This window comes from Sinocyclocheilus rhinocerous, unplaced genomic scaffold (genome assembly GCF_001515625.1).
Source record: "Sinocyclocheilus rhinocerous isolate Xijiao unplaced genomic scaffold, SAMN03320098_v1.1 scaffold53, whole genome shotgun sequence".
Taxonomy (NCBI): Eukaryota; Metazoa; Chordata; class Actinopteri; order Cypriniformes; family Cyprinidae; genus Sinocyclocheilus; species Sinocyclocheilus rhinocerous.
Genome location: NW_015645538.1, coordinates 939,023 through 965,050, shown reverse-complemented (window position 1 = coordinate 965,050; position 26,028 = coordinate 939,023). Strand labels below are relative to the sequence as shown.

The following is a 26,028-nucleotide window of genomic DNA, read 5'->3' as shown; positions in this document are numbered from 1 at the left end:
TCAATGCTATCTTCAATGCCTTACATTCCTCATAGCCTTATTTGAAAGAGCTGGCATCTCCCCCTGCACCTCCGATCAACTCTCTCTTCCTCTAGGTAACAGATGCTTGGTCGACAGCTGCTATTTTCAGTCAAGAGCAGCAGCACAGACACACATTCAGATGACATATACTGTGACAATCAGAGCAGCATGCAGTGGGGTCTAAAAGTCAGGGACCTCATTAAAATGTGAAGGAAAAAAACCTTAAACCTGGTTATAAATTAAGTTTTATGGTTTTAAAACATCCTAGCATGGACAAAATAATTTTTAGAACAACCATTGAAGATTCTGCATCTATTTCAGATTCTTTGTTACATTCATAATGAAAACTCCTTTGTAGAGATAGTTATGTTTTCGCTTCCACTGAAGCACAATTTGCTCTTCAGCTCATTCTCAAATCATGCTGGAGAACATGATCATCCAGTTTTACACAAACTTGTGGAGTTCATGCAGCTCAGAATTGCTGCAGTCATAAAAGCAAAATGGGAACACAACAGATATAATATAATAAAAGTATTTTAAATAAGAATTTAAAAAACATAAATATAACATAAAAAAAACATAACAGAGGCATTTCCACTACTGGTTGCACATAACTTACTTCACATTCTCTTGTATAAACAAAGATTACACAGAGAACAGTGATATTGACTATTTGAGTAAAATATACTCCGACATAATTGAATTAACAGTGTACTGTTGTCATTGTCCTTGGCAGATGTCCTTTATGCAAGCAATGGTTTGCATAGTCAATAGACAATACATAAAAATATTAATTATGTACATTAATAATAATGAGACAACATGCAGGCCAGTACAGTATAAACTATTTTTCTAAATGCACCAGTTGTAATAAAGTGTGTGAAAGTGCAGGAGGACGATGGAATTTAATGTAATTTGTGTCCACAAAAAGATTGTGTCAACAACACATTTTACACTGCACATTATAACAATAAAAAAACATAAAAATAAATAAATTAAACAATTGTGATGTGCTCATGAATTTTCTATTCATGTAAAATATATATAAACATTTTTTACTTTAATTTTGCAATTTTGTTTCTGTACTGCTTTGTATACCAGACCTTGCAATAGCTGTCAGTATATAATTTTAAAATATGAAATATAAAATGAAAAAGTTTAAAATGAAAAAGTTCCCGGCAGCTTGATGGTTGGGAAACAACTAATCTAAACAAAAAAGACTGAACAACTCTGATTGCGTCAACCCAAACCTACAGATTAAGCAAATAATCAAACAAATCCTTTGAAAAGTCTCTTCAGTCATTATCATGGTCTTCTTTAACAGTAATACTAGAAAAGGAAGTAAATAGAATTATGCAGTAAGCAACAAGTCATATGACTGATATCAAAAAGAGATGCCACAGCGTTTGAGAAAAAAAAGCTGAATTTACTACCAGCACAAAGTTGATAAGGGCACTCAGGTCTGTTGTCTCAGATGCATCTCCACCCATTGGTTCATCTATTCCGATTCAAATGCAATCAGATAGGACTATTTGCTGAACAGTGAGATTCAAACTATCCTATTTTGAAACATAAGCCCAGGGGAGGCAGTGAAACTTTCGTAATTTCCCTTAGTTTGTATGCATTTCATGCATTCAGAGTTTTGTTTTTAGAGTGTGGGAAATCTTTAATTCCTCTCAGTGCCTTACAGGCCTTCAATGCTATCTTCAATGCCTTACATTCCTCATAGCCTTATTTGAAAGAGCTGGCATCTCCCCCTGCACCTCCGATCAACTCTCTCTTCCTCTAGGTAACAGATGCTTGGTCGACAGCTGCTATTTTCAGTCAAGAGCAGCAGCACAGACACACATTCAGATGACATATACTGTGACAATCAGAGCAGCATGCAGTGGGGTCTAAAAGTCAGGGACCTCATTAAAATGTGAAGGAAAAAAACCTTAAACCTGGTTATAAATTAAGTTTTATGGTTTTAAAACATCCTAGCATGGACAAAATAATTTTTAGAACAACCATTGAAGATTCTGCATCTATTTCAGATTCTTTGTTACATTCATAATGAAAACTCCTTTGTAGAGATAGTTATGTTTTCGCTTCCACTGAAGCACAATTTGCTCTTCAGCTCATTCTCAAATCATGCTGGAGAACATGATCATCCAGTTTTACACAAACTTGTGGAGTTCATGCAGCTCAGAATTGCTGCAGTCATAAAAGCAAAATGGGAACACAACAGATATAATATAATAAAAGTATTTTAAATAAGAATTTAAAAAACATAAATATAACATAAAAAAAACATAACAGAGGCATTTCCACTACTGGTTGCACATAACTTACTTCACATTCTCTTGTATAAACAAAGATTACACAGAGAACAGTGATATTGACTATTTGAGTAAAATATACTCCGACATAATTGAATTAACAGTGTACTGTTGTCATTGTCCTTGGCAGATGTCCTTTATGCAAGCAATGGTTTGCATAGTCAATAGACAATACATAAAAATATTAATTATGTACATTAATAATAATGAGACAACATGCAGGCCAGTACAGTATAAACTATTTTTCTAAATGCACCAGTTGTAATAAAGTGTGTGAAAGTGCAGGAGGACGATGGAATTTAATGTAATTTGTGTCCACAAAAAGATTGTGTCAACAACACATTTTACACTGCACATTATAACAATAAAAAAACATAAAAATAAATAAATTAAACAATTGTGATGTGCTCATGAATTTTCTATTCATGTAAAATATATATAAACATTTTTTACTTTAATTTTGCAATTTTGTTTCTGTACTGCTTTGTATACCAGACCTTGCAATAGCTGTCAGTATATAATTTTAAAATATGAAATATAAAATGAAAAAGTTTAAAATGAAAAAGTTCCCGGCAGCTTGATGGTTGGGAAACAACTAATCTAAACAAAAAAGACTGAACAACTCTGATTGCGTCAACCCAAACCTACAGATTAAGCAAATAATCAAACAAATCCTTTGAAAAGTCTCTTCAGTCATTATCATGGTCTTCTTTAACAGTAATACTAGAAAAGGAAGTAAATAGAATTATGCAGTAAGCAACAAGTCATATGACTGATATCAAAAAGAGATGCCACAGCGTTTGAGAAAAAAAAGCTGGCACATTGTGCTATGTGAACTGCAGTGATTCCCACCTTTCTTTCTGATTTTCTTCACACACACACACACACACACACACACACACACACACACACCAAAGATGATTACTATTCACAGCACAGCTGTCCAAAGTCCCACCCCGACATACAAACACACCTCAGCATACCCTGAGAAGAGATGATGCCAACCCCTCAGAGGACCTCAGATGATGCCAACCCTGAAACAACATACAGAACTACCACATTTTGCTATAAGTTTGATTGCATTATATAATAATTGCTGTTAATAGTGTTCATCGTCTGTTTTATTACGTCTTAAATTGATTTTTCCGTACATTTCTGCCATATGTACATTAATTGACAGTCACCACTGATAAGCTACCACTAAATATTGTAGAAACTTAATTTGCTGTAAAGTTGCTTTGCAATGATTTGTATCGTGAAAAGCGCTGTACAAATAAACTTGACTTGACCCTGCCCTGCTTCAAACCATTTGTCTTTTTGTATACTGTGATGACGCTTGATCTGGTCTGGCCTGTTTACCAGGTTCATGTAGCAGCGCAATGCTAACAGACTTAATATCTATTTGTCCAGATAAATTGCCATTTGGTTTCTATCTCAGGCACTCAACAAGTGTGGGGGAGGGCATGGGGTATTTGTGCCATGAATCACTGAGTCATGCAATACAGAAGGAAAGGCCTGAACTTTTCCCTCAAGGCTCAAACACAGAGCAGGCCTCACTGCAAGATAGCTTTGTATTATGGTTTACTCTTGAAATCTGGTATTGCAGCAATGCTGATATTCAAGTCAGTCTGGACCAAAGTATCTGCTAAATGAATAGATGCAAATGTAATGTAAATGAAAACGTATTTTAATGATAGCAATGCTGTGCAACTTCGGAAGTGCTAAAACTGTTAAAAAAATTCTTCAGACTTCTAGCTTTAAATCAGTTTTGAAATAGGCTACATGATTTGACATTCAATTAAATAATTGTACTCTAGTTCTAAAATTAAAATGCTAGTAAAACAACATTGCGTTTAATAAAGTCCCTAAAATAACTTGAAGTGAAATAACCTTAAAATGTAGTCATAAATATTAGACCAACCTAAAGGCTTTTTATATGATGCGCCATCTGCTGGCTGTTGTTTTAAGAAATCGAGTCCCCAAATGCCAGAAGTTGACTGTAATGCCTCGTATATTATTTACACTGTAGCCATTAAAATGATGGGGTTATTTACTCTGTAATCGCACATAGGAATACAAATGTTTGATTAATGATCTATTCATCCATATTGAAGAACACATAACAAGTGCTGACAAAGCAGATGGAATATGACATCACTGTAAAAATTCACTTTTATTTATTGAGCATGATCAACATCATAAAGGAATATCGCTTATTATTTAAAAAAAATTAAATAGTAATACTGGGCAATTTTCAGCATTGAGATATTCATGCCATTTTTTAAAAAGTGCTGGCCATTGTGACTCAATTAATGTATGACTCTTTGAGTGTTTTAAATAAACATTAAGTTTAACTTAATGTTTATTTAAAACACTCAAAGAGTCGTACTTGTTAAAAAAATTAATTGTGCACTAGCTTAATGTAGTCATCAAAAACTCAAATTCATTAAACATTTCAACAAGTTTCAAAACAATAATGTACCATGTCTGGCAAATTCCAGTAAATATGAATGGACTGTATCTGTTAGTAAATCTGTAACAAACCAAGTGGCTGAGTGCTGAACTGAATGACACAATTAATGGAGTACAGTTACTTCATTAGCAAGTTTAAAATGACATGAACAGCACTGGTACCAAGAAGTAAGGTATTTTCATTATTAATGCATTAAAGTGCTTATTAACAAGTATTTTCAAATGTAATTACATTTAGATAATACCCCTAAATCTGTTCTATTTCACCACTGTAATAAACATTACACTTGATTGAAAGTTAGTATAAAGTCCAGAGTATATATTTTTAATTGAATGAGATTAAGATTGAATGAGATTAAGACATGGAATTACTCTGAATTCTCCATTCCATTGTATTATGATTAATTCTGAATTGTTCAGCAATTAATAAATATTGCCAGACTAATAAACTACACATTGTAAGGCACTTCAAATTTTCCCTTTTAAAACCCTGAGTGGAGTATTATTAATACTATCAGAGTCAAAAGTTTGGACATGCTACTCTTTTTTTTTAAATAACAGTAATCATAACTATAAAATAACACATATGGGAATTATGTAGTGACCTAAAAATGTCACTATCTGGTCCATTTATAAAAAATAAAAAAAAGTTATAAAGTAGGTATATTTTATGTTCGTCTTTAGAATAACACTTTTTTTTTAAATCATGGAAAAGTATGAAGTTTGTCCAAACTTCTGACTGGTAGCATGTGTTGAGTATAGGATACAACTCAAAGGCAATCCTCGTATCCCTCTGAATTGGTCAACTGGAATGTTTAATTGTGTGTATCTGTGTCTGACTCCTCATCTGTCCTAGCCCAGCTCTGAATCTTTCCAGTGCCAAAGATCACGTAAAAGATGGCTCCAAAGGCGCTCACCCCTGCAGACAACCAGAACACGTGTCTCCATCCTGTAACTGAGTGCTGCTCGAAAAAACAAAGGAAGGGAGAACATATAAAAATGTCAACTTTTGCTGATGAATGTGTATGAATGAATGTGTTACACAAAGTAAAGAACACAGCTTACATCTTTGGTCAAGTAACCCACTACAATTGGTGCAAGAACACCAGGGATGGTCCCAAAAGTGTTTGTGATTCCTAGAAGTGTACCCGCGTACCTGGAAGAAAATAGCACAAAAGATATTACTATTGCAATAAAAGTGAAGCTTGTAAAGATAACTTAATGGATAGACATCAGTTTTAGCACAGAGCTGTTCAGTTTGTAGTCCTATAACCCAGATGATGATTAACATTTTCAACCACTATATTAAAGGGGTCATATGACGTTGCTAAAAAAGAACATTATTTTGTGTATTTGGTGTAATGAAATGTGTTTATGCGGTTTAAGGTTAAAAAAACACATTATTTTCCACATACTGTACATTATTGTTTCTCCTCTATGCCCCGCCTTTCTGAAACGTGTCGATTTTTACAAAGCTCATCGGTCTGAAAAGCGAGCTGTGCTCTGATTGGCCAGCTATCCAGTGCGTTGTGATTGGCCGAATACCTCAAGCGTGTGACGGAAATGTTACACCCCTTACCATATTGTGATGCCCTGTCCGGCCGGAGCGACGAGGCAAAAACATTAAAACCCTTTATAAACGAGGCATTTGTTGCATCGAGTGAGGACTTTGCGTGAACATTTGGGCGGTGTTATGCAAATCTTCCCACTTCCTGACGTAGACATGTGGGGGCGTGTTTAAACGACGCGTTTTAGGAGGGCGTGGACGAGTCTTAACTTTCATAAAGAATATCTCTTTGGGTTTGAGACTTTAGTCTTTGCAACTTTAGGGATCTTATCTATTCACGAACAGCTTGTAACACTCCAAAGAGAAAGGAAAACTTGAAATCGCATCATATGACCCTTTTAAATAAAAATTCAAAAACCCATAAGAAATCCTAAGAGAACCTAATGTGAAGTATCCCGCTGAGTTGGCCCGCAAAGTGATGTAATGAACTGCTCTATAGGGCCTACTTCAGCAGACCGACTAATTGTGACATATAAACCAGTAAGATAGTCTTGGTTTTGTACCGTGGAGCAATATCAATCTGGTTAATGTAGACACCAGCAGCACTGAAACCCCCAAATGCACTGGACAAAGTGAGAAATGTCACAGCCAGCACACCGCTACAACCCGTGAAGCCTACAGCAAGCAGGAAAACAGCAGGTAGAAACAGACCTATGGGACACAAAACATAAAAATATTAAAAACACAATTAAACTGCAATACTTTAGTGTCACGTTGTCCTTCAGAAATCATTCTAATATGCTGATTTGTTGCTCAAAAACATTTCTTCTTATTTTCAATCTTGAAGACAGTTTTTGCTTCTTAATATTTTTATTGAAACTGTGATACACTATCATTTAAAAGTCTGAGGAAAGTAAGACTGAAAAAATAAATAAATACTTTTATCCAGCCAGGGTGTATTCAATTAATTAAACGTGACCGTAAAGACATTTAGAATGTTACAAAAGTTTTACATTTTAAATAAATGTGTTTTTTTCCATTAAAGAATCCTGAAGTTATCACAGTTGCCACAAAAATATTAAGCGGCAGAATGGTTTTTAACATTTAAATGTTTCTTGAGCACCAAATCAGCATATTAGAATGATCTCTGAAAACTGGAGTAATGGCTAATGAAAAATTACATTTTAAAATTGTAATAATGTTTCAGTACATTACAAAGTACAATATTTCTGTTTTTCTGATCAAGTAAATGCAGCCTTGATTTGCATGAGTGTTTTAAAAACATTTAAAATGTAACAATTCCAAATTTTTTGACCACTAGCATAACTATTCTATTTCCACACTTTATACATGCACTCTGTCATCATAAATATGTTATTTATAAGATATTTATTATTCATACCAATAAAAGTAAAGAGTTTTCGGACAGCTGTGACACTCAGGAGCTCCCTCTCCAGGAGGTTGTCTGCCAGCACACCTGAGCCCACTGAGAACAGCCAGCCAGCCAGATATGGCAGAGCGGAGAGGAACGAATTCTGATTGACAAAACGAAATCAAAATGGAGTGAGACACAGGATTTAAACCAGGCTGATTTAATCTAAATATCCAAATTGCCTCACCTTTCGCAAATCAAAGTGGAGCACAGTGTCCATATAGGTAGGAAGTGAGGTTAGGAGAGTGTAATAAGACCAGTTAGAGCACATCTGTGGGATGATTATGGCCCAAAGAGGCACAGAGAACAGCATAGATAATACAGGCACTGACCAACCATGTGGCGTCCCCTAAAAACAGAGAAAATATCAAATCAATATAAATGCCTGCAGATCTAAACCTCAGATTAATTATACTGGAAATTAAAGTTATTTGAGGATTCCTTTTAAATTCAATAACATATTCTAATACATATTCACATATAGTTATTTATTTTTAGCATGAATGATTTACTTGATGAATAAAGAATGAGACCAACTGTAAACATAATCAAAAATTCAAATATAAAATTTGTTCATACCTGTGAACCTATTGAGTTAATTATGTAACATTTCTCTCTGTCACTAATTCTTGGGTGAGTTCGGGGTTCATCTGACACCAAGATAAACCAAAACACTGCCCAGAGGCACCCGACACTACCTGGTGGTAAAAACATTTTAATGTATAAGATAGTATGCTATTATATTACATTAAATATGAAGACAAGAGTAAGGACTGTTAAGTATGTTCATATATCATATATGACCCTGGACCACAAAACCAGTCATAAGTAGCACGGGTATATTTGTAGCAATAGCCAACAATACAGTGTATGGGTCAAAATTATCGATTTTTCTTTTATGCAAAAATCATTAGGATATTAAGTAAAGATCATGTTCCATGAAGATATTTTGTACATTTCCTACCGTAAATATATCAAAACTTAATTTTTGATTAGTAATATGCATATTTTCTCAATATTTAGATTTTTTTGCACCCTCAGATTCGGCCGAATATTGTCCTATCCTAAGAAACCATACATCAATGGAAAGCTTTTCTTTTCTTTTCAGCTTTCAGATGATGTATAAATCAATAAAAAAAAAAAAGACCCTTATGACTGGTTTTGTGGTCCAGGGTCACATATATAAAACAATTACTTTCAAGCATTTTGCTTGAACTAGATGCTACACCAATAAATTTAGTTACATATAATGTTCAAAATTTTTGGGTCAGTAAGATTTTTAAAAAAGTTTTTGAAAGTCCCTTATGCTACCAAGGCTGCATTTATTTAATCAAAAATACAGTAAAACAGTAATATTGTGAAATATTCTTACAATTTATTAATTAAATTGTATAATATGTAAAAATATAAATTAATTTAAAAACGTTGCTATTTTTCTTGCTATATTTTAAAATATAATGTATGCCAAAGCTGAATTTTCAGCAGCAATTACTCCAGCCTTCAGTGTCATATAATCCTTCAGAAATCATTCCAGTTTTTTCAAGAAACATTTCTTATTATTATCAATGTTAAAAAACAGTTGTGCTGCTTAATATGTTTGTGGATATAGTCCTATATTTTTTCAGGATTCTTTGATGAATAGAAAGTTCAAAAGAACAGCATTTATGTATTATAAATGTCACTTTTGATCAAGTTCTGAATACTTGCAGAATTAAACTATTACTTTCTTTCAAAACAAACAAACAAAAATCTTACTGACCCCAAACTATTATGTATATAAATGCATCCATAAGTTAAATGTCATTTTCCCTCACCGCAAGAGTAGAAGACCGCTGGCCACCCCAGACTATGGCAGATGAAGCCAGTGAGAGGAAGAGCCACAAAGGCACCAAAGCTAGAGCCTGCACTTGAGAACGTCATCAGACGAGCCCTCTCCAATGGAGGAGCCCAGCGGGCCCACATCGCCATCATGGCAGGAAAAGTCACACCCTAGACAAACAAAAAAAAGATACAGACTCAAATGCAAAGATTCTCTATTTGAGAATCATTGTGGAATCATTGAGAATAGCCTTTTTTGGCTATTACAAACGTCCCCTAACCTCCCCAAATCCCTCAAGTGCACGCAAGGCAAACAGCCACTTGGCTCCAAGTTGTGCTGACAGTGGAGTGAGGAGAGTGAGGACGGCTGTTCCAAGCACACCACCACCAAGGAACAGGCTTCCTCCAAAGCGACCTGATAGGTAGCCTCCCGGGATCTGAGTAAACAGGTATCCAAAAAAGAAAGCACTGAGCAGCATTCCCTGCATCTCGGGATTCCATGGGTATCTTGGAATCTAGGAAAAGAAAATGAAATAGAGAGAGATACGACAAGAACCAAGTATTATATTTTTTTAAGTATTATAAGTTATAAAAATGCATGACATATGTGGAGATCCACCAGGTTCAGTGCATGCAGTTTATTCTTACCCCATCTGGCTGTTCTGAACTTTGGCTGTTGTTGTCAAGTGTATGGGTGGGTACTGGACACTCGTTTGATATATTGCTATTGGATGATGACTGGTCATTGGTTCCATTAACCATAGCAACCATGGCAACACTGAGATTTACACGTAGACCATAGACCACAGCAAAGCCAAAGAACATCAAAGCAGCCAGATTGCATCGTACCGAGCAGCATTTGGGAGGCACTGTCACACATACAAACACATTCTGAAATTTTAAACAGTTACATATATTTAAAAAGATTATAGTCACTTAGCACACTACCATTCAAAAGTTTAAGGTGCACTAGATTTTTTTTCTTTTTGAAAGAAATGAATACTCTTATTCAGCGAGGGCACATTAAATCCTGAAAAAATGTATCACATTTCCACAAAAATATTAAGCAGCACAACTGTTTCCAGCATTGATAAAACAACAAAGTAATATCCAAAGAAAATAGAAATAGATTACACTTTAAAATATATTAAACTAGAAAACAGTTGTTTTAAATAGTAGTAATATTTTGCTGTATTTTGATCAAATAAATGCAGCATTTGTGAGTCGATTTGGTAAGAGATTTCTTTCAAAAACATTTTTAAAAAATCTTATCAACCCCAAACTTTTGAATGGTAGCATGTGTGACAAGACCTATTTAATGCACAAAACAAACCACCACATTTCATGCAAACTGCAGGAGGATCAAACTTCAGACCAACCTGTGACTTTCTTCTCTAGAAGTGGTGCAGTGTCGCTGTCCTGGTCGTCCGAGTTAATGGAGTAACCGTCTTGTAGTGCCATGATTGCAAAGGTGTAAGTTTTGGACTGTACTTGAGTTAGTTTAAGTATGACATCCACAAATCCTGAAACACAAACAAGACATTTCAGAAAATGCAATTCATCTCATTTGTGTTTTACAGAACAAATAACAAAGGTTAACGGAACAGATCAGCTGACATCCGCCACAACATCCAACATCTTTATGTCAGGAGCATCAGTGATACAGATGCCATTCTTTGTCTCACCTGAATCCTGGAGAAAATAAAGATGCAAGTCAGTTCTTTTACCCTTCAAGAGCTAGTTTTGGGTCCCTCTATTGTCTTTACTAGACTCAGCATATGAAATGAAATGTAAAAAAAAAGTTAGAAAAACATCAGTTCAATGTAAAAACGTGATACAAAGGTTTGTATTTTAATTTATATGTTACGTTATATACAAAAATAATGTTATTTATACAAATACAAAATTTGACATATGGTGCGATTTTTTTATTTATTCTTACCATTAACATGCTTCCTAAACAGATGTAAGATTCAGTCGCTGGATGCTTTAGAAAAAAGATGATTCGTTTTCGACCCCTCCATAGCCATACAAACCGGTAATTACTTCTATAAGTGCTAAATGTTTAATACACCGACACCGGCTTCACACTAATGTTGCATTTCAGCAAAGCCACAATTCCTGTTTCGTCTGATCTGTGGCTTGTTGATCACATGACATCTTAAGACTTCCTGCTCTGGGAAGCATCATAATCTAAACACTCTGGACCGACTGACTGTACGTGTCAGGTTTAATGCTATGACATAGACGTCTAATATCTGCAGTCATAAACGCATTTGTTTGACGTAAGCGCTGTTGTCATGTGATTGAATGAACAGAAAGTTATCACAGTAAGTACACCATGGCTGTAACTGAAAATATTTGTATATTTAAGCATTTATAAACAATTTATAGCAATTCCTAGCGTAGCAATATTAAGGCTCCCGGTTGTATAATTGCAAATGGTGTAAAGGGAAACGATTTCGAAGGCCATTGATGGCTAAGTTGCGATGAAACGGTTTCTTTATCTTCTTACTTTTGATCTGTTTGTGCACCATGGGAAAATATTTTAGACATTTTAAAAAAGTGTGTCGCAGAAAGCCCACTCAATTAATTGTGGGTGACAACTTCACTTATTCACTTCCTTATTTCAGTGCTTTCTCTTCCTGTAAGTGTTTTCTGTTAACAGGGATGTAAATGTGTTCACATCTTCAGGCTCGTATTCAAGTATGGGTTTATCCGCGGCTCTTCGCCTCATCGCTGTGTCTGGGTGTCTGTTGTTGCTGTGTGGCTCATCGTGGGGAAATAATGCCACAGTCCCTCTGGTGATATGGCACGGCATGGGTGAGACTCACATCCGCACTTGATCAAATAAATAACAGGCCTGAGTCATTAAATAATGTCAATCATTAGGGTAATATACACTTTTACTCTTATTACATAACTGATGATTGAAAACGGCTTATTATTTATAATAGTAACATTAAATTGTCTCTCTGTAGTGCCATGACCTATGGAAACATGTTTACCATGGAAACATGTAACAGATAACATAAACACACCTACTGAGTTTACCATAAAGATAATTGCTAATTATCACTGTTATTTGTTCTTCTTTTTTTTTGCAGGAGACAGTTGTTGCAATCCACTGAGCATGGGTGCAATAAAGAAGATGGTGGAAGAGGAAGTCCCAGGAATATATGTGCTTTCCCTGATGATCGGCAAGACTGTCGTACAGGTAAAGCAGGTCCACATCCTCCATTCTTCTCATTCCTGTTGTTGTTTAAAATAAAAAGGTCTGATTTAGCTTCTGTTTTTTTTACAGGACACTGAAAATGGCTTCTTCATGGATGTTAATGAGCAGGTGTCTTTTGTATGTGATCAGCTGTCTCAGGACCCTAAACTGAAGGGAGGCTACAATGCCATGGGCTTCTCCCAGGGGTCACAGTTTCTGTAAGGGGTTATTTATTTAGACAAGTCAATGTAAGGGATTCTCAGAAGTCTTATCCATGCTGTTTTACCTTTCTATCTTGTTTAATGTTTGGTAAGACGGGCGGTTGCACAGCGCTGTCCAAATCCCCCAATGAAGAACCTCATCTCAGTCGGGGGGCAACATCAAGGTAATATGTGCTCTGCTCACTCTTTGGTTGATGTACTTGCTAAAAATAGCAGTACATTTGTTCCTAAAAATGGTTAGCACCGTGGCACAACAACCCTGTTTTGATTTCACAAGTTATGTTGCTTCAGGGAATGCAACCATTTTGAATTATTGAGTAAAAATAGAATAACTTGAAAAAAGGATATAACATTTGCAGTCACATTACAGCATGTAAAATTATATATAAACTACCATTTGGTAAGATTTTTAAAATGATATTTAACACTAATGAAAATAATATTAGTTCATAAATCTTAATAAAAATGTTATCAATTAATAAAATAATTGTTTTTGTTGCTTTAACTAAAACTGAACATGATTCAAACATATCTTTTTTAACATACTTTTTTTGTCAGACGTAATTCTCTTCCTCTTTTTTTTTTTTTTCTCACAGGAGTATTTGGTCTTCCACGGTGCCCTGGTGAAAGCTCTCATATCTGTGAGTGGATTCGCAAGATGCTAAACTCAGGAGCCTACACCGATACAGTTCAAAAACAGTGCGTGCATGGCTGCTTTTGGCTTCTCAACAGACCATTTCATGATTTCAGTAACACATCTGAACATTCACTAGTCAAGCAAATTGATTGTCATTTGATTTTAGCTTGGTGCAGGCACAATACTGGCACGATCCCCTCAATGATGACTTGTATAAAAAGCACAGCCTCTTTCTTGCTGACATCAATCAGGAGCGGGTAAGCCACAGGATAAGGGATAAATGATTATTAAAAATAGATATATTTGTGCATGTGGTCTAAATTAATGTTATTTCTGTCAGGTGGTGAATGAGACCTACAAGAAAAATCTAATGTCTCTGAATAAGTTTGTCATGGTTAAGTTCCTGCAGGACACTATGGTTGATCCTGTGGATTCTGAGGTACATTAGCCTCTCTTTTATTGAATTAGAAGAGGACTGAACTATTACTAATTGAATTGTCTTTATCAGTGGTTTGGCTTCTATAAACCTGGTCAAGATAAAGAACTGGAAACACTGCAGGAAAGTGCTATTTATACAGAGGTAAACTAAAGCTTCTTTATTATCCACATTTAACCCATTTATATATGTACATTATATATATATATATATATCTACCTTTATTTTGTTTGGTCAGGATCGCCTGGGTTTGGCAGAGATGGATTCTGCAGGGAAGCTTGTGTTCCTCGCTACTGATGGAGATCACCTGCAGTTCACCCGAGAGTGGTTTAATGACAATTTACTTCCCTACCTACGCTAAATATAGTAACAGGCTTATTCCTAATGAGGGAGTTTACACACACACACACAGTCCAGTGTCTGCTGACTTTAGCATGCTCCTAACTACTGCCTTTGAGTCTTATACAATTTCTAATATACAGAAATGAAACCAGACTTGCTTGTTTTATTGCACTGATCTGATTTTTATTTGATTGATTTAATCAGAAAAACATCCTTGTTACACTCCAAATTTTAATTTGTTCTAATTGTGTACTATTTTTCAGTTCATTTTTGTTCGAGAATAAAACTTTGAATCTTACAAACCCTGTGGCCTATGTTGTATTTATTTATGAATCACATAGAGTGTACCATTACACTAATTATTTAGAGACTAATATTAAAATGCATCAAACTTAAACATACTTTGCAAAACAAATATTTGTAAACTGCTGCTATAGCTTGCGCCAGACAGCAAAGTTTCTGATAACAGGATATATTTTGTCCTATGTGTAGACAAGTATTTGTTAGTATTTTTCATACATTCATTCATTTTTCATTTATTGTTAAACAGTTTGGGGTCTTGAAGATTTTTTGAAAGAAATCTCTTATGCTCACAAAGGCTGGATTTATTTGATCCAAACATCCTTCACTATTTTTCTTTACCATCACTTTTGAACAATGAAATGCATCCTTGGTGAATAAAACACACAAACTATTGAACAGCTGTATATGTCTTACAAATGCTTATTCTAGGTTCTGTTGTTTGTTTTAATTATGTTCTGCTCCACATCACCTTTCTGGAAATCTTAAACCATAAAATACAAGATGCTGGACTCTGCTGGACTCTTGCAACAAAATGTATCTACCAATTATATGCAATATAGCACATCAAAGACTCAGAAAAAAGTTTTTTTTTTTATTGAAACAGTTTTAATGATGTTTGTTCTCCAGTACTAATTCTCGCCAAATAAAGACAAACGATACAAAATAAATTCCATTTATTATGGAATTCCATATTATGGAAAGTAAAGATTAAGAGGTTGGAATTAAAGTCTAAACTAGTTAAACCATGTGATGAGAGCAAGAGGTGGACTCAGGTCATGTAAATCCAATATCTGTACAGCAGATAGTCATCAGATATCAGACATGGACAGTACCATGAGCATCACAACATTACGCTGTGTGTCCTTCTCTGCCTCCGCTCCAGTTTGTGCCAAGAGCACTCAAGACATCAAAACGCATTCCACACCTTTCCGTCATGAACCATGGAATGTTCATTTATTTATATTACAGGGAATGTGCATGTGCTCTGGAATACAATATGAAATAAAGAGGGAAATGAGAATTCTTAAAGCAACTACTGTTTTTTTAAACATTTTTTCAGTGTCACGATTGGAAATATAACTGTGAATCCTGCATGGCGCCAATTGGTCCTCTAAGATTTGACACAAATCTTCATTCTAATTATGCCTAGAAAAAAAAAATTAATAAAGTTACAGTAAATGTCTGCATTGGTGGTCTGTAGAGGGACATTTATGTGCTTCAGATCTGAATTGCATATGTCAAACAGAAAATGGAATAATGACCCCCCCCAACAACACCTGCCCCCTGACCAGAAAATGCAAATGAAAAAAGAATCTAAATGACATCAAAAATAGAAAATCTGATTAAAATGACTTGCTTCCTCATGTTGGCCATTCACGTTATTTTGCTTAGTATGGCTGCAAGACAACAACAAAACAAAACTTATGAAAACACCTCAACTGTTGGCAATCAATTTCAAGTGCTAATGTTTTAAATCAATGGAACAGAAGAGAAAGGAGCCCTGCCGCTGACTGAGCAAGTGCTTGTGGTAAGCAAGCGGTCATGTCATTAGCTGAAGGAAGATATGATTGCCGCTGCGATTGGCTGGTTGGCATTCCATTCTACTTTGTAGTTTAAGCTCGTTGGTCAGTCAGGTAGGACACTGCAATGGGGGTGGTCTCGCACAGGCTTGTCCTTTATCCCGCAATTTCGGTTGCTGTGGTGACCAGCTTGCTACCGTCCCATACGGTTTTGAATTGTTCAGGGACTGGGATCTCAGTCTGGAATAAAACAGAAATAGAAAAGCAATTACTCCTATTCTAATAATCGTTATAATCATAGACAATTCATTCCATTACTTACATATTCTCCATCCTTGTTGGGCACCAGCACGTTCATCTCTGAGCTCTTAGCGCTGACGATTTCACATGACAGAGAGTCCTTGCTCAGGTACACATGGCAGCCATCTGTCTTGTTGATGGAGATGGTTGGCACCTTACCCATAACCTGGAAATCAACAGAAGAATAATGACTCAGAAGAAACAGATGCAGATGCACAGAGTAATAAGAAAGAAAAAGTTGCAGTATCAAGATATCTGGGAGATTAAGAGAATTAAATATAAGACCTTTCATTCAAATTCATATTTTCGAGAAAACAGTGCGATCAGTTCCACTGTTTTAAACAGACTTCTTTATTTTTTTACATTTTAAACGCATTTGTGATGAGTTTTATAATGTGATGAGAGGGCTTTTTAATGAACAAATGCAGTCACAATCAGTTCTATCTGACCACATGTGATCAGACCACCCAAGACTGACGTTAACAACTTAAAACACTCATTTGTATTCAATTAGTTCAGAAGAGAATAACATTTATTCATATGTATCAGTACGTTAATACATATTAATAAACAGCAATATTTACCTAAACATACAAAAATGTTGAAAAGAAAAATGTTTTAAGTGCATTTACATAGGTACTTTAAATGTATTTATTTAAATGTTGAATACTTTTTACGACCATTTCTATGGAAGCTTGCTTTTGCCACAGGATAAAAAAATAAAATAAAAAAAACCGAGTAATTTTGACTTTTTATCCCACAATTTTTATCATGCAATTCTGAGTTTATATTTGGCAATTCTGAAAAAGTCACCATTTGTTTTTTTATTTTGTGGTGGTGGTGGGGGTAAATTCTCCAAATAGAATTTTGACATGTGAACTCTGAATTCTGAGAAAAATTGTATATAGTAATAGAGTTTACATCTCACATTTCTGAGGAAAATAAAAGAACAAGTTTTTATAATTTATAATTTTATTGCGATGGAAACAAGCTTCCATTTAGGATCACAAAAAAAAAAAAAAAAAAAAAAAAAAAAAGAGATCAAGACATTTTTAATGCTTAAATGATACTGCAGATACTCAACTACATCTATAATGAGAAGAGTACAAAGCACAAGCATACACACCTGGACCTTAACATCTTTGCAGTTGATCACCTCAACAATACCCACAACATCGTCAAAGACCAGACCCAATTTCTTACAGTTATCTGAAAAGACAACAAAACAAACTTATGTCTGAACTTTCTACCTATATAAAAACAAAGTGAAGACTGCAGGAACAAATGGTAGTGCATACATACCTAAAGTAATGGAGTTGATCTTCCCCTTCACCTGTAAAGTGCTGTTGTTGCACTTGAAGGCATAAACCACCTGCTTCAGTTCTGTGTCACTGATCACAAGGCCATGGGCGCCTTCCTGATTTTCCTGTAGGGGGGAAAAAACCCAAGAGAGAATCAGCATAAGAAGTTAAATGAACTGGCCAAACAGTGTCATGTCTTCACAAAAATTCTCCCGTCTGTTTAGTTCAATACTAAAACAGCAAAACTTTGCTTGGTATCTTTTCTACTGGCATGTATAAAGTAAACAAATCTAAGATTGAGATGGTATTTTCAACAATAATTTCAGCTGCATACACAGACTATAACAGGCATACTGACTCACTCACCACTTTCCATTTCTTGCCGTCCAGCTCCAGCACTGGGGGCAGAGTGCGGGCCGGGCTGGCTGCTGCTGTGGGCCGAGCAGCGAAGGGTTTGGGCCCAGAAGGCAAAGGACCTCCTTGAGCTTTGAGCACAGGATTCTTGTGCGTCTTCTGGTTATCAGATACATGCTTCAGTCCTTAAAGAGAGTTAAAAGATATTATAGATAGGATACATTATAGATAGGATATCAAAGACAAGTCTTCAAAAAATTCCTGTACCAGGGAACACAAATACTGATAAACCTTATACCCTTTATTTTGCATTATTGCTATCAGCCTATTATTATTAATATTAGTATTATTATTATTGTTCTTTTAGGTTTGTAATCTTCATTTGTTGGATTTTTTTCCTCGGAGTTCAGCCTTCTGTGTGGAACAATCACTGAGTTGGACAAACAAAGAGACATTTGACTGTTTCTACTGACTACTTATAGATTGCTTGTGGACTCAGTTCTTTTTATTGCCATGTTTGTATGGGTGGGGATGGGATAAGTATATTGGGTACTTGTTGGTAACTTCATTGTGAGAAATAATAAAGTATTTGAAAAAATGTGTTACTTTGGATAAAAGTGTTTGCCAAATGCACAAATAAAATAAAAAAATAAAACAATAATAAATAATCATTTATTACAGCTGTTAGTTAACTAAAACTGAAATTAAAACCATAATAAAAATTGTGTTACTTGAAATAAGACAAACGTTAACTGAAATAAAAATAAAAAACTTTATATCAGGTTCCAACAACAACAGCATCATCATTTCTCATATTTAGTTTAACTTCATCTACTAAAATAAGTAAAACTGTAAGTAACACTCGACTCAACAAAATTAATAAAACTAATTAAAATTATAAAATAAACTGAAAATATAAAAATAAAAACTGGTTCAAAATATTAAAAACAACATCGCAATGATACTAAAATAACACTGTTATTATGGCCATTTAATTAATAAATAATTTTTTTAAATTTAAATAATTATTATTATTATTATAAAAAAAAGAAAAAAAGACAAATGAGACACCCTACAGTCTCACCACAAGTAAAAGCACTAACTGTGCCCTTTTTTATCATGAAGGCTGCATTGACCTTTATAAATATATACACACACTGATGCTCCCATTACAGCACATCAAGTGAAACAATCTGCATCATTTCCAATTAGTCAAAAGGACTGTTTAATGTTTTAGCAATGAATCTTCCATTTAAAAAGCAATAAAAGTGTCACTGAATGTTTTGTGCACTGTAGGCTCTACTGGACACATTTTAAACCTATTTTCCCAAACAACATCTTATCCGTTTGTAGTACTACATCAAGTTAGGGATCCATTTAATACCTTTAGTAATATCAGCTCCCTTGTTGATGGAGGCAAAGAGAGCATTGCGATTGGTTGCTCCAGAGTCTCCACCTGATGATTTGCCCAAGTCCATGGGGGGTGGAGGAGGACCTGGGGGAGGTGGGGCTGGTGCACCTCTAGAGGCTGAAGCCACCGGACCCTGTGAAACCAAAATGCTTAAATATTTGGGAAATGTATTTATAGAAGCATGTGGGACAAACTGAACGCACAAGAATGTGACTCACAGTCTGGCTCCAGCTCAGTCCAGTCGTGTGGTGCTGCTTGACGTAGGCCTGCAGCTCGGTCCAAATGGACACATAGGCATTGACCCATTCCACATGCATCTTATCTCTAAAAATAAGACAATAAGGCAGATGGGAAAATGACTGATATGACATTTTGCTGGCGTATAGACAAGCTGCTTTCCATCGCAGACAGACACATACTTTTCCTTGTAATCCTTGAGCACACGGTTTGTGTAAAACATGGCAGCGTCCTGCATCTCCTTCACATAGGGGCCTGGCTTTGGTGCCTAACACATTTCGAAAGAAAAAGATTATATGTTTACTGAAAGAAATTATAATGAACATTCCAAATACGCACTGATTATGACTTTTGTTTCTTGTGCATATGCTGTGGGGTTCAAAAGTCTGATGAGAAGGTTTTATGAGCATTTACGCACCAACGTTGTTTGCTTAATGAAAAAAAAAATTGGTTAAAATGTTGCTTTGATTATCATAAGGACTGGTGCTTTAAAATCAGCGTACATCCAATCAGTCTGAGATTACTTGTGCTTCTATTTTCTAATTTATTAATAATTGTTAATTAATAATGTTATTTATATAACTATTTTTTCCATTACAAATTATATTAATTTGCATGAAACAATTAGTAAACTATATATTTTTATTAATTAATTGATTAAAAGTATTAATCAATCTGTGACCTAGAAATAGAGCACAATCATAAATATTTCTTATTGTACATCTTAACATTTCTTTGTAATGTGGTCTGAGACTTCAATCCCACGTAAGCATCCCTAAAAAAAACATATGAAAAGTATGTCAGTTTAACCCAGATATTTTTAAATGTAGGGAAATTCTCACACTTGAGAATGAGGAAACTGATTGGTTAGAGTACACTTCCCAAATATAAAGTCCCATAATTGATTTAATCTCAGACAGAAACAACACACAACAACAAAAACTGCAACACTCAATGCTGACAATCCCAGGCTCCACCCTCCGCCTTACCATGGCAACCCAGCCAAGGGCGGGAACGCTCTCGCTGACAGCAGAGAGGTGGTTGAAGAGAGGTGAGGAGCGGTTCTTCTCACGGAACGCCTGCACCTCCTGGATCACTTTAGACATGGGGGCCAGCAGAGAGGTCAGGACAGACTATATAACAGAGAAAAAGAGAAACTGAGAAATGAGATTAAAGATACATGAGTTAAAGATACACAACCTTTCACAATACTACCTTTTTTGTAAGAAATTAATACTTATTACGCAAGGATGCATTAATTTGATCAAAATGACAGTACATTTACTTTATAATACTTTATTTTTACTTTACTTTATAATAAAGACTTCAATTAACTGAACTTTCTATTCAAATCTGGAAAAAAGTATCACTGTCTCCACTAAAATATTAAGCAGCACAACAGTTGTTTTCAACATCGATTAGAAATGTTTTTTTGAGTAGCAAATCAGCATATTAGAATGATTTCAGAAGGGTCATGTGACACTGAAGATTGGAGTAATGACTGCTGAAGATTCAGTTTCGCCATTACTTTTTAAAAATATATTAAAATAGAAAACTAATTTTCAATTGTAATAATTTTTCACAATATTACTGTTTTTAATGTCTTTTTGTTACATAATATGTAGCCTTGTTGAGCATAAGAGACTTTGAAAAACATTAATTTCATGGGAACATTGTGTGTGTTCACTGCTGTGTGTGTGCACTTAGGATGGGTTAAATGCAGAGCACTAATTCCAAGTATGGGTCACCATACTTGGCCACATGTCACGTCACTTTTACTTTTCTTTCATTTTGAAATGGTACTGCAGTAGCGAGTCTTGTTCTAACATTCAACATAATATGGTGCAGGGACACTTACATCAGAAGGTTTCTGAGAGTTGGAGGCAGTGACCAGAAGCTGTCTTTGCAAGGAAAAGGCCTGCTTCATCAACTCAGCCTATGACACAAAACAAAGGATAAGACACATCGAGTGGAGTCTTTATCAATGTGTGCCAGGGTTCAGGAACTATAATGACAGCGCTGCATTACGCACATGCTTCTGGACGTCACCCCCTATCTTCTGACTGAGGGCAGTGTACTGAGCCACAGGGCCAGAGAGCAAGTTGTCATAGGCTTCAACATACACCGAAACCACTGAAGAGAAGAGAAACAAGAGCAGAATTACACCATGCCCTAAATAGACACAATACAACATTTCCAGAAACCATCCGCAAGCATGGTCCAATGGCAGTTTCACCATGCACTTACTTAGGAGTTCTAAAAAGATAGTAATTTACAGGACTAAGCCAAAAGAAATCCCACTCATAATTATGATAACAATGTTTGGCAAGTCTATAGGCTTTTTAGTCCATGTCAATGTTCAAATGGTTAGTAAGAATACAGTAATATAATAATTATATTAATATAATTTCATTACTGAGTTCTATTACTTGAACTCAAGTAATAGTTCATGCATCTTCAATAAACTGCATGATTTGAGGGGAGACAATTTACACAGCAAAGCTTAAATCTTCAAATTGCTAACTCCCCTTTTGCTCGAAGCACTGCTAATTATTGTCAGATATATCTGGTATGCATTTTTCTTAATACCTCCAGATGAAGCAGCAGGGCCGCCTCCACCCCCAGAACTGGACATGGCCTCCAGACGGCCCACAGCCACCTCCAGACGCTGCACTAGACCCGCCAGCTCTGCCATGCCTGATTGGTGAGAAAAAGAGAGAGAGTGGGACAGCTCAAAGATTACAGAAAGAAACAACAAGGTTGTACAGAAATCACTGGAATCAGATGTGATTGTGAGCTTGTGGTCGATTGTTAGTAAGGGTTTTTTTATTTTTATTATTTTTTTAAGTGAACTAAATGATTGGACAAGTCTAGACAATGATTGGACAAGTCATATGTCATCAGAGAGAAAATAGACAGGGTGAATTTTATTTTTATGCCAACTTTAAAGGGTATTATTGTATTCCGATTTGACTTATTCTACAACTCATCATTCATGGTAAAATTAATGACAAGAGCAACAGCGGAAGTGTGCATAAAAAGTCAACAGATGGAAAACATGCATGCTCAATGTGCAGAGCCTGAAGAGAATGCAGGACGTGCCATAACATGTTGTCCCACAAAAATGCTACGAGAAAAAAAAAATGTGCCAAACCTCTAAAAATACAAAAAAGAGGAAATAGATCTTGTTTGCCTTCTCTGGGCAACTTTCAAAGGGCAGGTCCGTCTTTACTGCCCCTTCACATGCACGCACACTAAACAGGTAGCATTACGTAACAGAAACCTGATACGGACTCACTCCTCCTTTCACCTGAATGGCTCTTCTGGGAAATGTACAGGTATCCATATGAGCACGTAATCACCTGCCTTTAATGAGAGCTTGCACGAGGGAAAAATCCCACTTATTTGTAACTCCTTCAGGAATCACAAATTTCCCAAGACTGCATTATAACGATAGTAGAAAACTATTAACAGTGAAGTTCATGTCGGATACATAAAATTGCACTAGTTGAGAAAATGTGAAAGATTGAGTAAGCTAGTTACAATACTTTTATAAAAAAAATAATAACGGGTTCCTCTGTGACCACAAGCAGCTGTGGCTGTTGTTTTCAAATGTTCAGGCAACTGGAATGAACAAAACATTTGATCACACGGGAATAAAATCACAGAAGCACATTCACCTTTGAGGAAACAAAAACACATGAGCAAATTAAACTTTAGTTTTTGCCAAATATAATAAAGAGCAGACTGGAGTCAAACTAGATTTAAATTTCTCTCCTCCCCTTTTTTCACATTATAAGAAAATATTCACATTCAAATTAGAGTAGTCAAACTGCCTTGGCTCAGGTAAACTATTTCAGGGAGGCAACAACTATTGAAGAAACAGCCACCTACAGATGTATGGAAATCAATGAGATGATCTGAACTGCTTATCATTTGGGTTTAAAATAAACTTTCACTCACCAGCCAATTTGGCTACTAAATGTTAAAGTTTCTAGTCAAAACTAATATAGAAGCCAGATTATCAAAATCACTGCTAAGATTTAAGCAAACTCTTTATTAAAGCTGATTCTGAATCAGTCAATGGCTGAATGAGTCACTCTGTGTTTGCGAATACCATAAAGATGAACTAAAATAGAAATAAAAACAAAATTCTCAATTGTAATTTTAAATATGTGTTTTAAAGACATGGCCCTTCTTGTACTGTGTGCGACCCTCTTTGCGCATTATTTTTCTAATGTTGGGAGGACATAATTTATGAATAACCTAAACTTTCTTGGGAGTTGATGTGCTGAATTTCATCCACATTTAATGTGTTAGTGGGTGTTCATTTCAAACCCAGATTAAGCTTCTGTGCTTCAGTATAGTAGCACTGCATTAACACCTGCTCTAAATTCTGCAAATAACACCCTAAAGATAAACATAGCAAAACAAGACAAGAAAACTACAGTACATTCAGACGTAACATTGAAACGTCAAGCATAAGGGTGCAAGCTGTGCTTCTGGACATAAAAACAGGTCATTTATGCTTCAGGACTAGTAAAACTAGGCCATATCACATTCATTCTCGGCATAGCGCAGGGTGAGATGTGCCATATTCATTAAACATACATGCACACATACACGACAGTACCAATAGTCCAATGGCTTTCTTGACAAGCAATCAAGCCATTAATAGGATTGTAATAGGATACGAGGCAAGAAGCAAGCCAAGAGATTTGATGTGATGTGATTTGTCTGAATAATCAGGCCAGCCGGGACAACATTGTCGCGCGTTCAGTCAGACAATAAAGAGCGGCTGTTTATAGAAAATAATATGAATACGGAAACAATGTAGCAATCGTTCAGATTTCCTGCACTTTATGCACGCCCCACTTCCTTCATTTGCGCTGCAACGATTTTCAGTATTCTTTTGAGTCGGATCTTTTCAGTGAATCACTTGAACCGATTCACAAGACTTTGAAAAAATTCTACAAATAAACGTACTGGAAATATGTTTACGACTTGATTGCACGAGAGTCTTATAAACACGCAAGCGAGCTATTTTCAATAAAGGCATTTTATTAAAACATGCGATGACGTAATAATGATGCAAAAGAATCATAATTTCGAATCGGTTCTTTAAAATGAACTGCTCAAAAGAACCGATTCGAATCAGACTTCCCATCACTGGGCGCTGAGCTCTGCAAGATCAGGAACTTTTCCCACCGACGCATTACACTGCTGTTATGAATTCCACATACATGCAGTTGTATGATAAAACACGTTTTATTCATAAGGCCTAATGCCACTGTGAGGATTCATCGCTTTTGGCAGTATTATGCGCGAGCGATGTCTGTTTCAGTCATGATTTGCGCTGAGACGCTGTGTCGAGAAAAGATTTCGCCGGCAAGTCGCTTAACACAGATATCTAACAATGCTTTCGGCCTTTTCTCCTTACCGTCACCGTCTGAGAAATGTTACAGTGGTCCTGGCTTTAGTCTCTGATGTTGAATAGTTGTATTTCGGGCTCCCCGTCTGCGTTGTCTTCCTGTATGAGCGTATTGAAGTTCCCAGCTGTCACCGCGCGCCGTTTCCGCCCAAACTCCACCAACTGCTCCACTTCCTTATAAGGACAAAGGAGAGAGAGAACGAGTGTGCGATAAAGTGATGAAAAAGAGAGAAGCAGGAACAGGAAGACTTGAGACTGAGTACGAATATGTGTTTGTTTATTATTATTATTATTATTATGAGTTGAGTCAGTCTAGGTGATTAGATGTAATATTCATAGAACAAATTCCCCTATTCTACCATGTAAGAAATGTGACATAATTATGTAATAATAGTGAAAGTGTTTGTTTTCTTAGTTTTACTTATTGTTCACTTGCAGTTTTGAAGTCTTGGCCAACAATCTTTTTAGAGCCGGAGGGGAAGAGAAATCTGGGATTCAGCACAGATGCTTTTTGGCCAAACAGTCAGGAAGTGTGAATGCCACAATTTTGATCTGTTCGAACAGTGCATGGAATCACATGTGCCTGCTTTCACTGGCTAGTAATAAATGAACAGTTTCCAATAGTTGGTCAGTGTGCTTTAAGACGGCATTTCAGACTAATTTTCAAAAAGTTAACGCATTTTTAGTAACTTGATTTTATGGTGCCCTTGTTATGCATGTTGCATGTACTTTCTATTGTACAAAAATGCA

At 35.7% G+C, this 26,028-nt stretch overlaps 3 protein-coding genes across 5 annotated transcripts; 1 reads left to right on the top strand and 2 right to left on the bottom strand.

Moving 5' to 3' along the window:
• Window positions 1-4,391: 4,391 nt before the first annotated feature.
• On the bottom strand, window positions 4,392-11,719 carry LOC107706204 (sialin-like). 2 transcript variants are annotated; one of them, XM_016509828.1, is made up of 12 exons: window positions 11,514-11,719; window positions 11,257-11,336; window positions 10,951-11,094; window positions 10,220-10,440; window positions 9,853-10,086; window positions 9,568-9,742; window positions 8,333-8,451; window positions 7,941-8,102; window positions 7,724-7,856; window positions 6,885-7,032; window positions 5,880-5,970; window positions 4,392-5,776 (listed from the first exon to the last, which is right to left on the bottom strand). In XM_016509828.1, the coding sequence occupies exons 3-12, from the start codon at window positions 11,030-11,032 to the stop codon at window positions 5,630-5,632; spliced, it is 1,512 nt and encodes a 503-aa protein (XP_016365314.1). In that variant the 5' UTR covers window positions 11,033-11,094; window positions 11,257-11,336; window positions 11,514-11,719; the 3' UTR covers window positions 4,392-5,629. The 2 variants fall into 2 exon arrangements, with proteins under 2 accessions (XP_016365314.1, XP_016365315.1); XM_016509829.1 differs by lacking the exons at window positions 10,951-11,094; window positions 11,257-11,336; window positions 11,514-11,719 and adding an exon at window positions 10,905-10,933.
• A 115-nt stretch (window positions 11,720-11,834) lies between these two features.
• Window positions 11,835-14,719, top strand: ppt1 (palmitoyl-protein thioesterase 1 (ceroid-lipofuscinosis, neuronal 1, infantile)). 2 transcript variants are annotated; one of them, XM_016509831.1, is made up of 10 exons: window positions 11,835-11,901; window positions 12,266-12,394; window positions 12,679-12,788; window positions 12,876-13,003; window positions 13,100-13,170; window positions 13,603-13,705; window positions 13,810-13,900; window positions 13,984-14,082; window positions 14,152-14,223; window positions 14,318-14,719. In XM_016509831.1, the coding sequence occupies exons 2-10, from the start codon at window positions 12,280-12,282 to the stop codon at window positions 14,438-14,440; spliced, it is 912 nt and encodes a 303-aa protein (XP_016365317.1). In that variant the 5' UTR covers window positions 11,835-11,901; window positions 12,266-12,279; the 3' UTR covers window positions 14,441-14,719. The 2 variants fall into 2 exon arrangements, with proteins under 2 accessions (XP_016365317.1, XP_016365318.1); XM_016509832.1 differs by lacking the exon at window positions 11,835-11,901 and adding an exon at window positions 12,015-12,166.
• A 1,065-nt stretch (window positions 14,720-15,784) lies between these two features.
• Window positions 15,785-25,433, bottom strand: cap1 (CAP, adenylate cyclase-associated protein 1 (yeast)). The gene is made up of 13 exons (XM_016509830.1): window positions 25,288-25,433; window positions 22,437-22,544; window positions 21,880-21,980; window positions 21,706-21,783; window positions 20,837-20,980; window positions 20,030-20,115; window positions 19,829-19,934; window positions 19,584-19,743; window positions 18,212-18,384; window positions 17,847-17,970; window positions 17,671-17,753; window positions 16,567-16,710; window positions 15,785-16,484 (listed from the first exon to the last, which is right to left on the bottom strand). Exons 2-13 carry the CDS (start codon window positions 22,540-22,542, stop codon window positions 16,401-16,403), a joined length of 1,389 nt encoding a protein of 462 aa, XP_016365316.1. The 5' UTR covers window positions 22,543-22,544; window positions 25,288-25,433; the 3' UTR covers window positions 15,785-16,400.
• Between the last annotated feature and the right edge of the window lie 595 nt (window positions 25,434-26,028).